The sequence below is a fragment of the Neopelma chrysocephalum genome, unplaced genomic scaffold (assembly GCF_003984885.1).
Source record: "Neopelma chrysocephalum unplaced genomic scaffold, ASM398488v2 Primary Assembly neopelma1_74, whole genome shotgun sequence".
Lineage (NCBI taxonomy): Eukaryota > Metazoa > Chordata > Aves > Passeriformes > Pipridae > Neopelma > Neopelma chrysocephalum.
Genome location: NW_020897735.1, coordinates 5,971,536 through 5,987,141, shown reverse-complemented (window position 1 = coordinate 5,987,141; position 15,606 = coordinate 5,971,536). Strand labels below are relative to the sequence as shown.

General features: G+C 39.3%; 1 protein-coding gene across 1 annotated transcript in view; it reads left to right on the top strand.

The window, feature by feature from the left end:
- MED27 (mediator complex subunit 27) overlaps nucleotides 1-15,606 on the top strand; it is an 83,888-nt gene that overhangs the window by 50,797 nt on the left and 17,485 nt on the right. The window contains exon 4 of the mRNA XM_027687761.1: nucleotides 7,542-7,635. Within this exon, the coding sequence (XP_027543562.1) occupies nucleotides 7,542-7,635 (94 nt within the window). The remainder of the gene's footprint in view (nucleotides 1-7,541; nucleotides 7,636-15,606) is intronic.

Genomic DNA, 15,606 nt, shown 5'->3' with positions numbered 1-15,606 from the left:
ACTGGGAGTGCAGGAGAGGTGGTTTTACCTCACAGTGAAGACCCAGCAATCTCGGGTGACCTGGTAGTGGAGAGGGTGGGCATTACCCAGCTCAGAAACACTGGGGAGGACAGCTCCTGAGGAATTTTGGCACAACTCTGCTACATGGAAACATGTATTTGCTGTGTGGAAACATGTTATGTGCATGTGCAATTTTAGACTGAGGTGTGGGGCACAAATTGCTCAACAAGTCAGGAGTAATTCAAGAACCATCTTGTAGATAAACCCTGATGTAATAACTCTGATTCTTATCCAAGGATAAGTGACTGTTGTTAGCATTTATTGTTGGGCTGTGGAGCAACATCTAAGTTTGGTGAAGAAGTGGAAATATAAACAGTACATATGTGCTGTGAAGTATTGGTTCTGAAATTATTTTACCACTGATGCTACATGGTTAAGGGAGGGCTGTTTCTCCTCTCAAGGTGTGTATAAAGGAGTTAATGTTTTCCATAAAGCACGGGCTAGTGCGGGCTCAGGCAGGATCCTGGTGATGACTGTAAAGTAGATTCATGCTTGTTTTGTTAACCAGTTTTCACACATTCTAATATCCATATTCCTCTCATGATTACTGCTGTGAATTAAAGGCACTTTGAAGAGCATTCCACATAAGTACAAAGAAAAAACTATTTCAATACTATGACAGAATAGCTCTGGGAATTGGGCTGCAAGGCCTCTATTTGTAACTTGGTTTTCCTTATTAAAGTTACACTTTACAGGCTGGTTCACTGGAATTCAGTGTTGTGAGCAGCTGTCTTTCTGCTGCGTCTCAAGAAACAAAGTATGCACTGACAACATGTGTTTTCAGAGTGTGTTACAGAGGTGTTCATATTTAATGTAAGTGTGCAGGTGTCCAGAGACTGACTCAGCAGCAGGTTTGCATTCCATGAGCATTCAGCGGGAGAACCTGTGTGTGTTTGTACCCTCACTGTCAGCTCATACCTTTGAGGATGTTCCCTGCAGGTTTCTGTCTCTTAGCAGTGGACTCACGGTAGCACTGAAGAATTCAGAGTTGTGTTTGCTGTACAAACAATGCAGTTTAAGTAACACCTTTTACCATAAACCAATATTTTCCTGTTGTCACAGAAGGACCCCGGTGTGCCGTGTTCCTGCCCTGTGACGCGCGGTCCCAGCAGGAATTGTGCCGGCACACGGGGAGTTGAGTTATGGAACTGGTTTAGATTTAAACTAGTACTTTTCTTTTTTTTCAAGCCAACTCAGTTGTGAGCTCCAGCTCCTCCAGCACAGCACAGCTGAGGGGGCTGAACGCTGCTGTGTGCGGGAGGGGATGTGTCAGTGCCTTATGGCACTGGTGGTGCTGAAGGCTGAAAATTGTTGAATCACAGCCTCAGGTTTCTAAATGTCTTTGTAAATCCAGCCCTTAAACACCCTGCCTTGGCTTCTAGAGAACTGTCCAAACGATTTCACATGCATCCTTTAAGTGCTGTACCAGGTTTGGCCTTTTGTGAGTGAGAAGTGCAGATGGTAAGTGTTTGATACAGCTCTGTGTGCATATGCTTTTGCAGCAGACCACCCTGTGTTTATATGTAAACACTGCTAGACTATTTAGGCACAGAACTTAATCTTTTGCATCCACTCAGTATTAAAACAAAACTCCTCTATGACCAAAATAACATCCGTAGCAAAGTTGAAAGCAAGAGAATTTGTAAGAATCAGTGGAAGTGTGACTTCTGTCATTGATGGAGTTGGATCTTTCAGTGCTTTCAAATGTGTGTTGTCTTGCTTTCCCTCTGCAGGGCAGAGTGAAGTTGGGCATGAACCTTAGCAAATTTGCTCCTTAGGACCTTTGTTCAGGGTGTCTTAGCAAATTAGTTCCCTGTAGTCCACACATTCTGACTTCTTTCCACACATCTGGATTCATATTACCAAGACATTGGTCAGACTTCTTCCTGCTCATTCTGTGTTTTAGCCCCAAGACTGAAGAACTGTGTACAGCTCCAGAGGCTCAGATTTACTCCTTCTGCCCTCAGTTTACCTCATGGTAGTTAGAAGTCAGTTATTTGAAAGAGAGAATGTTTTTCCTTTTTAATGTATCATGAATAAAGATTTTACAGTGGAATCAGAGGCATTGAAGGAGTAGCAGAGACCGAGTGAATGTGCAGATGAGAAGGGAAGAGAAGAAACAGACTCCTGGGCTGGAGCCTTCTACCAAGAGAAGCTTGAAAACTGGGCGAGAAGAGAGAGAAAACTGCTGAAGCAGTTTGTTCAGAAAGGACAAGAGGACGGTGTTAACAACTGTAAGAGAAAACAGCCTGGCAAGGAAACGTAGCTGGAGGAGAAGTTGCTCAAAACAAGCAAGTTTAGTACTGGAACCAGGAAAAAACAAGCATTTTTATAGAGGTTCTACAGAACTAAAAAGCAAGAGCCTGAATTAACAATAATAAAAAGAAAAAAAAAAACAACAAAACCTGTGGAATTTGTGGAAGGAGGCAGAGACTTCCAGGATGGTTGTACAGATGTCAGGGATTGTGCCAGCTGTCTGATTTAGTCTTGAGGCTTGAAGTCTCTTTCGCAGCGTGAGCGGTGTTGAATTTCTTTTCACACTCTTCATTGCCTATCCAAGCAGGAAGTGTCATCTCACCAAAGCTGGCAGAGGTCACTGTTTTAATAACTGTTGCTAATTGATGCTTCTGAAAAGCCTTCTATCAACTTGAATTTGCTACCTGCAGAGACTTGCCTAGCAGGTAGCTGAATCAAATTAAAACTTTAATTCCGTGATGAATAAATCACACTAGAACTGTGATTACCTTGTATGTGTTAAAATATACTATTTCTCTTATCAGGTTGCCTGAAAACTATTGAATCTCTTTATAAAATCTATATTATTTTAAATCCTGCTGCTGCTAAGAGCTTTAAGTTCTATGTATATTGAGTTTTGGTTCTGCAAAAAAATTGCTGTTCCATAGGTTTTGGAACGAGTGCAGGCAGGCTCTGTGTCCTGATGCATTCAGCAGCCCATGCTTCTGAAATATCACACATGTGAAAAGAAATTATTAGCTGGGTTGAAAATAGTAACTGAAAGCCAAAAAAAAATATAAAAATCTGGGAGCAAGTAAATACTGTGCTAGTAAGTGAGAGAATGTGTGGAGAGTTTCCTCTGTTGCTCTCCAGAATATTATGAATCCTGATTCAACAGAATTGTAGAGTTTCTTTTCATCTCAAATGTAGTGTTTTCCACTGAGTGTAGAGGAAAGTTTACCCTCTTTCATATTACAAATGTATATTTCCCCCCTCTCTCTTTTTCTCCATCTTGCCAAGATCATTTAGCAAAATTCTCTTTCTTCCAAAAGACCTCCTTGGAATATGATTATTAGTACCTGTATTTCTAATCTTGAAATTGTTGTGTGGAGTGGATAAAGTGAACAGCATGCAAGTGAAACACTGTGGGATAAATGCCATTTAAGTCTTGTCTAAGCTGTTAAACATCACACTAACACTGGATTGCTGGATCTAATCCAGTAAAAATTAAAAAAAAAATAAAAAAAGAGGTCACATTAGAGAGCGAAGCCATCTGTCCAGTGTGGAACTGAAAGGCATTTATAATTAATTACTTTTCTATATTGCTGTCTTTTAGGGGGGCCTTTATGTGAATCAAAGTGATGGTACAAGACCATTTATCTACAGAAATGGTTCCTGAATTATTTCTATGTTGTCAACCTGATGTTTTAGCACTGAAACTTCTCAGTGAGTGTTTTGCATAGATAATTAGGCTCTTCTAAACAGTATTTTCTAACTGGCTTCAAAGGTGTCTTCTATCTGTTCCAGGCATTGTTCCTCTAATAGAGACCAGAGGATTTATGAATGCTCTTGGAAAAATGGCAGAGATATTTTACTTTATTACAATATTACTTTATTGCTTTAGTACTTGGTAAGATTTAATGATGGGGAGACTTGTTGGTCAAATCCATTGTTCTTTTCTGATTAGGATGCACATGGATGTGGATTAGGAGTTGCACATGGATCTGGATTGGGATGCAGGCATTGATGAAGTTACTGGAAGCTTTTTTGAATTGAATGGAACTAACTTTGTGTGTTGCAACAAAAAGATGTTAATGTATTGCCTTTTGAGACCTAGAAGAGTAAATACTATGAAATTCTGTCTATAAAGAGTTTAAATACTGTGCTGTAACACGGGAATTACTGGGTATGATCTTTTGCAGTCTGGCTTCAGACCTTGTTGAACACCCTTTGCATCACAGAGGATCGATGGGGAGGGAGTGTGTCTGGACACTGTGCAACCTTTTGTAGGTGGAACAATGCCTGTTCTAGTGCATAAAATTTCAGCTTGTGGTTAATTCTGAGAATTCCATTAATTTCTTTTTCTTAAGATGAAAATAGGCCAAATGCTTGAGCAAATCTGTTTCCATTTGCTTTTCCCCGCTTTGCGTTATTCATTCTGGGTTTGTAAATGTTCCTCCCAACCAGCATCTTTTGTATGTAGGAGAGAGCTGAGATGTGGGAAGGACGTCAGAACTTGGAAGTGCTCATTGGCAAAGTAAAATTAGACTTTTCTCCATCCTTCAAGTGCCTCACTTCTCTGAGACTGGGCAAGAGGTTCTGGAACATAAATAGGAACTATCACATTTTTGAGCTAAAACTGGACAGAGATGTGTAAGTTGTGACTCTGCTTATTTTGGCACTAAATCAGTGTGTTTCAGTTCTGCAAAATAAGTTCCAGACAGCAGCTTTTTCTCTGACCCTCTTTCCAGACAGCCTCAGGAGTGCACTTTATCTTGTCTTTATCATGTGTTCCTCAGTTTTCTCTGAAGTCATCACCAGTTACACTTTTACATTACTTTGCTGCTTCTGATTTATCATATCCATCCCTTCGCAAGATGTTTTACCAGATGTCCTCTCTGAAGGGCAAATCTAGAGAAGAATTTTGCCTTAGATTAGGTTGTTTGTCATTTTATATTTGAGGCCACCATGTAGTCAGGCTAATTTAGTAATTATATGTGCATCTTTGAAGAATCCTTCTGTTCTGATGAGCGATCAGGAAAGCCTGATGTCTACTTGAAAAAGGCAAAACAATGCTATGTGTATCATGCTCTTTTATCCTATTGGTCTTGGGTTTTCTCTGACATCCCACTGACTGAGAAGTAAAGGCAAATGCTCCCAGTGTGGATGGTCCTGGTAGAGTTGCCAGAGTAAAGCATCGTATTTCCTGAAGCATCTGCGTTTGATTTTCTTTTTTGTCAGCTGATCTGTGAAAAGCTGTACAAAATTAACAGGCTTCTAAGCCCAAAAAGTCGTAGTAAGTCACCTGTAAGTGGTTTCAGGAGCTGGTTAGTACAAATGAGAAGATTTCTGGTTTGCTGTATGTGTGATTTCATTTACAAGGAGGACTTCACAGCTCTCTGTGAATTCCCTGTTCTACCTTATACTGCTCAGGTAGTACAAGGTGACAGTTGGGTTTGGGTCAGGTTTTAAGCCTCATGGTCAAGACAAGTTTTACATTTTAAAAATAATCCTATCTAAGAAAGACTTCCAAGAATTGATTACCTCTACCCAGCCTGGATCCCATTTTCAAAGGATGAATGTACATGTCTGCTGGGATTTTCAGAAGGACATTAAGCAGATTAAATGCCCAAGTCCAGTTGTTGTTCACATGATTTAAAATTACTTGAATTTTCCTTCCTTAATGCACTGGATCAGTGTCTCGTTTTATGCAACTTCATATTTTGTTTGTCTTTAACTTCTTATTGCCCAAAGCTTGGAAAAACTTTGGAAAACTTCAGCTGTGCAATAATCTGCATCGTGGTGTGCGAGGCTGAGCTGGTGGAGAACCACAGACCCTCTCCTTGCCTGTACCACAGCCAGTCATCTCTGTCCTCCCCACAAGCAAGAGATTGATTTATTTGTGGAACCTGGAGTAATTGCATTTACAAAACAACATAAACTCTCATGCTTTATAAAATAAGTCTGGGGTTCAGTAACGTTTAAAATCATTTGAGTGTGTGCCATTGATGTGGAGCTTGCTCATCCTGGAGCAGTGTCTTATGTGCCTCCTCTTTCCCAGTGCTGAGGAAGTTCTTGGCTTCTGGATGTTTTGGCTTTGCTTAGCAGCAGCAAGTGTTAATGAGTCACTGCAGTGAATGGGGGAACTTTCTTGTGCACACCTTGGATTAAGGGTTTTATGCAAAATTGTCATAACTCATTTCATTCTTTAGTTACTTTTAAAAGTGGACTGACTTAACCAGCTGTGGAAGTGTAACTTTCCCGATTTGATTTTATTTTTTTCTGATTATTTTAATCCTTTGCTTTGTAAAGCAGCAATTGGAGCATCAGGGGTTTTAACACTAATGTTGGAACTGAATTACATTGAACAGCAAGAATTCAACACTTTTGGCCTTTATTTAAGCAGATTAAAGGGAAATAATTAGATGTTTTAGTTTTACTGTTAATCTAACTCAGGCAACCAATTTTTCCAAAGTCTTTTTTTTTTCCCCCAGAGCACAAATGTGGGTTAGCATGAAAACAGTTTTATTGATGAATTCATTCATGGATCTGATCAAGCTGCAGAGTTTGTAGGTGCATGTTGAGCAACCTGCTCTAGTGGAAGGTGTCCCTGCCTATGGCAGGGGGTTGGAATGAGATGAGCTTTAAGGTCCTTTCCAAACCAAACCATTCTGTGTTTCTGTGATAACAAGGCAGGTGCTTCTCCCTTCTGCTGGATACTTCAGGAGAACCAAAAATAGTACCAGAGTGCACAGACTGTCCTGTAAACTCTGCTAAAGCAAATATTTGGATTTTAATGTACCCAGAGGAATGGCTGAAGGATGTGACACTTGCCCATGGGATGGGGTGATGTGCCCTGGGAAACAAGGTCTCTTTAAGGCTGTTTCCACTGGTAATGGATGTCAGGTCTTAATTTGATCCCATGGAACAAGACAAGTGCATGCTGGCTCCCCTTGGCCTGCACAAGCAGAGGGGTTATACCCAGCAGGAAGGATGTTATTTTACCTTTGTGTTTGATCACTCCAGAGAAACTCCTGCAATGTACTTGGCAATTTCAGAGTCACCAGTGCATGAAATAAATTGGAAAGATTCAGGAAAAAAAAAGCACCCCGAAGAATAGTCTGAAGACTTTGATAAAACCTCTATCAGTTTAGTTTATCAAAGAGAGAGTAAGGACATGACAGCCTCTGAATTCCTATGATGGAAGAGTAATTTTGATCATGTGTCCTTCGACCCCCCCGAGGAGAGGGTATAGATATACAATGGCAGGAGTTTGAGACTTACAGATTTGGACTCAAAATTGCCTGGTTTTAAGGGTAGAGTAATTAATTTTCAAAACAACTTGCTTAGGGCTTTGGTTTGTTTCCTCTTATCAATGACTCCTTGAATTATACTTGCACGTGTTTTTGAAGAATATGCAGAATTAATTCAGGCAAGTCCCATGAACATTGTTAAAAAGGAGTAATAATCCCAGTCTGTGAGAAGGAGCCTGTGTGTTAATGCTGCTGGTTTGGTTTGGTTGGTAGGTACGTTGATGATGTGATCAATCGGATTGACAGGATGTTCCCTGAAATGTCCATCCAGCTGTCCCGGCCAAATGGAACCTCTGCAATGCTTCTGGTAAGTTGGATCATTTAGTCCTTTGAGTTGAATTTCATAACAGGTTGAATCACTGTCCCTAAGATGCAGGTTATTAAAGATAATTCCTTTTTTTTTTTTTTCAGAAACATGTAATTTATTTGTCACAGCAGTGTAGCATCTTTCTTGCTCTTAGGCAAATGAGTGATAAAAAGAATTGCCCCTTTCAATGAAAGATCTATTGCTTTTTTTATTGTTTAATGTGATTGTAGATATATGAGCACAAATTCAAATATTCACTGTGGTTTTCAGCAGACTTGGCAATGAGTGAGTCTTAATCATGATAATTAAGAAGGAAGAGAGTGTTGTGAGGAAGAAAAGAAGAAGGAAACCAATATGATTTAAATTTGTTCACATTGTTCTTGGGTCAGTGAGTTTCTGTTTTATGATGAAGTTAAGAATTTGCCTTTGAAGTAAATGAACAGTAAAGGCTGGTTTGGAGATAAACAAGTCCAATACATTCAACTTATTTCTGCCTGGCCAAGCAGGATTTCATTCCAGAGGAACCCGTTGTTCACATCCATTTCCACGGGCAGCTGTTGTGCTTATACAAGAGAAGTCTTTAAAGCTCTTACTCCAAGGCAGCAGTGTGGAAGTGGAGTCCATAGTGTGGCAGGTGGATGTTGATTTTCTCCGAGCAGGGTGAAAGGCAGAAGTCACATCTTTTGCCAGATTTTAAATAAAACTAGAAAATACACTGAATACACAGATGAAGAACTGAGGCCAGTTCGGTCTTTTCCATTTCACTTTTCTCATGGCACTTTCTCTTATTTTTTCCTTTCTCACACAGACAAAAGGCTTGGCCATACTTTACCTGTCAGTATATTTCTCGTTCCCAAAAAAAATGAACATGAAAATCAGATATTTTGTCAAAACAAAACTGATGAGTCAGTATAAGTCAATGTTAGGACTGCGCCTTACATTTTATATTGTGAGTTTATTGACTGTAAAACACTACTGTGGTTAGATTTTTGCTTCTATTTTTCTGAGGTTCTGTTGATTTCTCTGTAGTAAGTATTGCTGTGATTAATTTTAAATATAAATTATTTTGAGTTGTGTTTAGTTTTAATTAATCAACTGTCTGGCATCTCGTTATTAACTTTCTTTGAACAGCCTCAAATTCATAAGAGATTAACTTGAGTCAGAGGTTAAAATAAACAGCTGGCATTAAAACATTTAATCTGCAATTGTTGGATTCACCAAGTGGAACAATATATTCCAGAAAAGAATGGAATTCATCAGTGCAGCCTTAAGAAGCTATAAGTCTTGGGAGTTTTCACATTTCTGCTTAAGCTGAGTTTATATTCATCTATTTTGGTATAGAAAAATGTCTGGGTTTGCTTCTTTGAAACCCTTTCCATTCTCTCAGAGCCCCTCTTTGCATATAGAAGTACCTTGTACTTCTGATGGCTTTTTGAGGTCAGAAAATAGATAATGCTGTTCAAGATTCAGGCACAATTAGGAAATAAGGTAAATTATCTTGGATGTGACTAAGGAATAAGGTAGGGTGGCAAGTGTAAAGGAAGCCTCTTTTACCAGGAGCAGTAATGGAGTGAATTCCATGTGGCAGTTACTCCCTAAATCAAGGACATTTTTGTTGCTACAAGATTGCAGCCCCGTGTTAAACCAGTGCTATGCATATTTGCCTTGGATCAGAGATCAAAAAGATTGTTTTTAAAGTATTTTTGTATGTGATTGTGTGATGGGTTTATCATTTTTTCTTTCAGGCAGGTTTTCCCTCTCCCCATCTGTCTCAGTTGATGTTGCCAATATGGCACTTTCCATCTGGCCCTGACTGCTACAAAAGCTTTTGCTGTTTTCAGGCACAGATCCTTCAGGGAAAGGTGCTGCAGGATGGGCAGTGTGAGAGCACCTCCCCCAGAAGGAGGGAGGTTTCGTCACCACTTGTGATTTCTCACTCTGAACTTAGCCCAAGTTACATCTGGAGCTGCTCCCTTGCAGCAGGGTGGTTTACCACGATACCAGAGTGTTCAGATAATGCTCATTTTATTTAAAAATATTTTACAACCATCCTGTTTGCCCAGAGTTAATTAACTGACTGTATAATCTCAGCCATTTTCATCTTTGGACTGTTCATCTCATACCTGATGTTACTCATGAAGGTCCTTGGTGTAAGGGTCTAGTTTTCATGACATCTTCAAATACAATCATCCCATCTACCAGAAAAAAACCCATGTATTCATCTTCAAAGGCACTGGTAAGCACTGTCCATATCTTAAGAATGTGTAAATGGTTGGAAGGAGATGGGGAAGAAGGGGAAAGGGGTGCCTGTGAGACTCTTTGAAACTTCAGAAATGTTGAGGCCTTTGCCAAACAAATCATCTTTGGGGAAAAGACCCAGTACAGCAAGTTCCAGCCCCAGGCTCTACAGCTTCATGTGCACATGGACATGAAGGACATGTGTTCATGTCCTTAGCTGTAGAGGTGGGACTTGCACTGTTAAGATTCATCTGGTGTTTCAAGGGGGTGTCTTTCTCTTCAAGAAAGACAAGGACCTGCTGGAGAGGGTCCAGCAAAGGCCACAAAGATGATTAAGGAACTGGAGCATCTCTGTGATGAGGAGAGACTGTGGGAGCTGGGCCTGGTTAGGCTGGAGAAGACTGAGAGGGGATCTCACTAATCATCCTCATCCAGGAGGGTAGTGCCAGGCCCTTTTTGGTGGTGCCCAGTAACAGGATGAGGAGCAATGGCCATAAACTTATACACAAGAAGTTCCACCTCAACATGAGGAAGAACTTCTTTATGTTGAGGGTGGCAGAGCACTGGAACAGCTGCCCAGGGAGGGTGTGGAGTCTCCCTCTCTGGAGAAATCCCAAACCCACCTGAATGTGTTCCTGTGTCACCTGCTCCAGGTGACCCTGCCCAGGCAGGGGGGTTTGGGCTGGAAGATCTCCAGAGGTCCCTTCCAACCCCAAAAATTCTGTGATTCTCTAATAATTAGCAGCTGTGGGAGCCTGTTGTTCAGACTCTCCTGGTGAGTGACCCTTGTGCTCAGCTGGGCTCTCCTGACCAGGGCACAAACTCTCACAGACGCCGGGAACTCTAAGCAAAAAGAAAAATAAACTATTTCTGAGACCATGAATGCTGTGTCTTGAGAAGTTACAGCCTCCCAGTCCTGTGAGGTTGCTGCTTCCTCCAGACAATAAAGAGGTTTTTATGCTTTAGATTTACACACAGCAATTGTTCCTCATTAGTCTGGATTTGTGCTACACAGGCCAAACACATAAATAATTGAAACCTTTCAGAGCTCTGTGAAATCCTTGGCTGATTTTAAAGGCAGTTTATTGTGGCTTTTCAAGGTGCTGTTTAATCCCAATCTTCAGTAGTGATTTTTCAATTAATCTTTTAATCCCACTAGGTATAAAATAGACTAAACATAGAATTATATCAGCTTTAATAACTGTGTTATGCAAAATTAATTTCCAGCAGCAGCAGAGGGAACTGTGGACTCCTTAAGGTTTTTGTGAGATTTTGTTGGTCAAATGCCAAAAATTGTAAATAAATAAACCTCATCTTGTATGTTAAGAAAACATTAACTGATTTTCATTTAATGAAAAATACCTGGATTATTGCTTTTTTTTTAAATAATTAATTGTATTCCTAGATACATACTATTTTTTTCTGATATAATAACCACACCATCACGTTATTTTGATTGTTTCACACACCTTGTTTCCATCATCAAAATTAAAATATTTTTTTGTGTGAAACAAATCCTGTGTACAATTCATTCATCAATATCAGAAATACTTTATTAAACAGTAAAACTTAGCCCTACTTTTCCAGCTGACAGATATGACTTCCTTAACATCATGTACCCAACTATTCCTGCTCAGGAATAGAAACTTATTTTCCTGTCTACATCTGGGAACTACTTTGTCTTTCAGTTCTTTGTATCCCCAGTGTTTGTAAAGAACTCCTACAGAACTTACCAACTGGGTAAATAGTTTTTGGAGATAACTGAGTTATTTTCTGCAATTTCTGTTTCTTAAGCATAATGATATGATAAGTAACTTTCAGTATGAAAAACAGAATTGTTTCTGCCAAACTCATGGCAGAAATCATGATTTCTTCTTCTCAGGTTGTCTTAAAAATTTTTGATTTTAAATTAATTTTTATAAATTTCTGCTGCTGCTGCCTAGATTTTTAATAGATCTCTCATATAAAAATACAAACCAGGATTTTATACAATTTTATTCATTCTCCATAAAATCAGACACATTTGCATTTCAACTTTCAGATCTTGTTCCTGGCATTTTAAGCAGTCTGATTGTATGGCAGTGGGTTGTATTAATTGTAAATAGGCCAGACATCTGTTCACTTAGTAATTCCTTGTGTCTCATTTTTGTTTATCAGTGTTTTAGATAAAATCATTATTTTTGCTGGGAAAATGGATCCTGAAATTTATTATTTGCTCATTAAGAAAGGCTCCAAACTGATTTCTGTGCAGGAGACCCAGATGTTGGAGAACTGGGGAGGAGGGGGGGGATTTGCAAAGTGATTTGAAATCAATATTGGTTGGAAACACTTCGGTGCTGTTATTTCCAAAACAATCTCTTTTCTCCGAAATTCTTTGCAGTGTAAGCATTTCTCCTTCCCTGTGGGGTGTTTTAGTAGGAAACCAGTGCACTGGATAAAAGGCAGGTTCATGGAAGGGATATGGATCTGATGGTCACGTTTGGTGGCTTAAGCACCTAATTTTTAGTCCCTTAGGATGAATATTCATTTAGGGATTTACTGCCTTGGAGACATTAGCTTGGTTTTAATGGTTGATGGAACTCCTGGGATGTTTAAGGATTTCTTGGGTGAGCTGGAGGAATCACTCCTGAGCTCACAGTGGGACTCGTGACTGCAGTGGCTTCACAGTTTGTGCCTTAAGATGGAGAACCAGCATTTGAAAACCATTAAAACCAGCATTTGAGGTGAAATATGCAGGGGAAGAATGTCTTGAATTAACAAAGAACATGAGCAGGGGTTGGCAAGTAAATTGTAAATTATTCTCTGCTTGTCTAATATAAGAATGAGGAAGATGGGGAATGACCTTTTGATGGGAAAGGGAACAAGAGTAGAAAAAAGTAGAGAAAGGCCCATGAGAAGTGTCCTCAGCTTTGCTCCCTCCACGGGGTTACTGTGCCTAAAGCCTCACAGGTGTGTATTGATATTCCCACAGATTTACACTGTGCAAGATCAAACATGGTTTTCATCTCTGTAAAATTCCTGGTGTGCTATAATTTAGAATGGAAAAAATTTTCATCTCCTGTAGTGAAGTTGGGCTGGTGTGACCCTTCGGTGAGTGTGACTGGCCACTGGCAAAATCTGCCCTTGAACCTTAGAACAAAACCCTGTGCCAGTTTTTTTTGCCTTATTAAGAGAATGAGGAATGTTACCGAGGGAGAAGAGCACCAGCTCATCCTTAATATGGTGAAATCATTTAAAGTCCTACATTTATGTTGACTTTTTATCAGGCACTATTGCAATTAGATTAGACTAATGAAAGGTAAATTCCAGCCCTTGCATAAAAAAAGAAGTCCTTGTAAAGAACCTAATTAGTATGTTTGTTTATTTAGACTCTAATGGCTTAATTGCATCTTATCTTGCTATTTACAAATAGACATCATTAAAGAATAATGAGCATGTGAGGGAAAGCTCAGCCTTCACACCAGCAGCAGATGAGACATAAAAAATAAGGGGAAAAAAATAACTAGTTGAAAGTCTGGGTGTTTGGGGGTTTTTTAAACTTTATTTTTAATACAAAACCTTATTTTTCAGCATGTATAAATATGATTTCCACACATTCTACTGATTAGTAAGAAAGATCTGCAAGTGGGAGGATGAGCTTATGGCTGGTTCTGTGGCAGGGAGCAGGTGTCTGGCCTTTTGCTGGAAATCTGTAGCTTGGTTATGTCTCTGGTTGGGTGTTGCCTCATTTCTGAGGTGAATAAAAACCACACACAAACTTGTGCTCCTTTTTATAGAAGCAGGGAGGTGCCCATGTTAACCAAAAATAATGTTTTCTTTCTTTTAGCTCTGCATTGCAGAGCATCTGCAGCTCAAATCAGCAGCAAATTCCCTGGAATGCTGAGGGGAAATCTGCAGCTTTGGGAATTTTTTGCAAAGTGTTGGAGCTCTTGGTGTTGTCAGCATACATTTTCCTGATCTCAAACTTAAATGAATTTTAAGAAAACATTTGTTAATGCATTGTTTAAATTGTTCATAAAAGGGCTTTTCACTTGATATTGGTTTCAATGAGGAGGCAAAATTAAAGGGGGGTGGGTTTCAAGCTGTTTCCTCCAGCCAGAGTTCTGCCATAGTAAATTGATTTTCATCCTTTTCATTCTGTAAACTCATTTGGACCCTGGTTCTGACTTACTTGGAAAGGTACTTATTTATTTTCCGATTATAAGTGATGTTAAATGGGAACTTTTTTTAGCAATCTTACAAGAAATTATCTCAGTCATTCTCCCTGATTATTCTGTTTCCCCTTCCCCCTTTCTTGGCATACTGTGTCTGTCAGATGCTCCTTGAGATTTATCTTAGTGATAGACAAAATATTTTTAAAACTGGGATATTTCAAGAAGATTTTTATTTTATATATCTTTGTCAGAAAAGCTGCATAATATTGCAGATTTCAATCAGCTGCCTGTCCTACCTTCTTCTGGAGCTTTCCATTTTAGGAAGCAGGGGATTTATGAATAACTTAACTGCCTGAATTTAGTATACTTTAGTTAAAAGGAAGTTAGAAATACATTGTTATTACACAGCCCAAAACAGAAGCTACAGAAGTATTTAACTTGCAACTGTTCCATTTTCAGCTCACAGAACTGTGGGGCATATTTTTTCATTCATATTAATTGAATTTTAAAGTGACCTTGTACATGTATTGATTTGAATTAAAATTTTCTACATCAAGGACAACTTGGCATATATCCTTCAGGCAAAATATTAAAAAGCCAAGTGCTGTCTTAACAGGATATCGACAGGAGAAGTTGAAATTTAATAGGAAAAGGTGGCTTAGAAAGGAAATTGTTGCCTTTTTGTCACAATTGAAAGGTATCTTTTCTGTGTAAGCAAAGAAATTTCATTCAGTTGGTACCTGTGGAAATGCAGGGACATTTCAGTGCCCATTAAATAGGGACCATCTGGATGAGTCTTGACCTCCAGGAGAAACCTGCACTGTTGGAGCTTGGAGTAGAACTATCAAATTACTGTTTTACCAAAGCCATTAGTTTGTTATTACCTTCTTTCAGGTGATCTGTGGGGACACAGTTGTATGACTGTAGTGTAAATTTTATTTTATTCCATACACAGATCTTTTCTGAACACAGACTCCAAGTAGCCACATTGAGCAGGAATTGAAAGAAAATGGTTTGCTGAAAAACATGACTTGAAAAATATCTTTGAGTTGAACAAAAACATCAAGTCCCGAGAATAGTTACAAATCTTGATTACTAGAGGAAAAAATAAAGGATATTGCATTTACTGTGTACAATATGGAATGGGCTTCACCCTGAAAATAGCTGTGGAACATACTTTTGGCTTTGAAATCTAACAGCATCCTCCAGTCTAGTGACAGGCTGTTGTTCATTCCTTGTACTACTACCCTCATTCTTTCAGCACTGTTAAAATGATGAACTGTAATTTCTCTGAGCTGCGCTTAGTTTTACAAAATTTCTGCTTCTGTCAGACTTAACTAATGATGCAGCCTTACAAAAATCATCTGAAAGTCTTGATCTGTCTCCCAGCCAGCGTAAAATCTATGGGAGTCCTGTGTCAGAGTGAGAGTGGTACAAAATAGCTGGAGTGCCACACGTGGGATTTTTCAGCTCCTTACATTCCACCCTTCACTCTGAGGATTAGTTCACGAACTGTCGTTCAGACTCTGTACTGGAGTTCTCCATGTCCCAGGCCAAAGATTTCTCATCAGGATTTGTA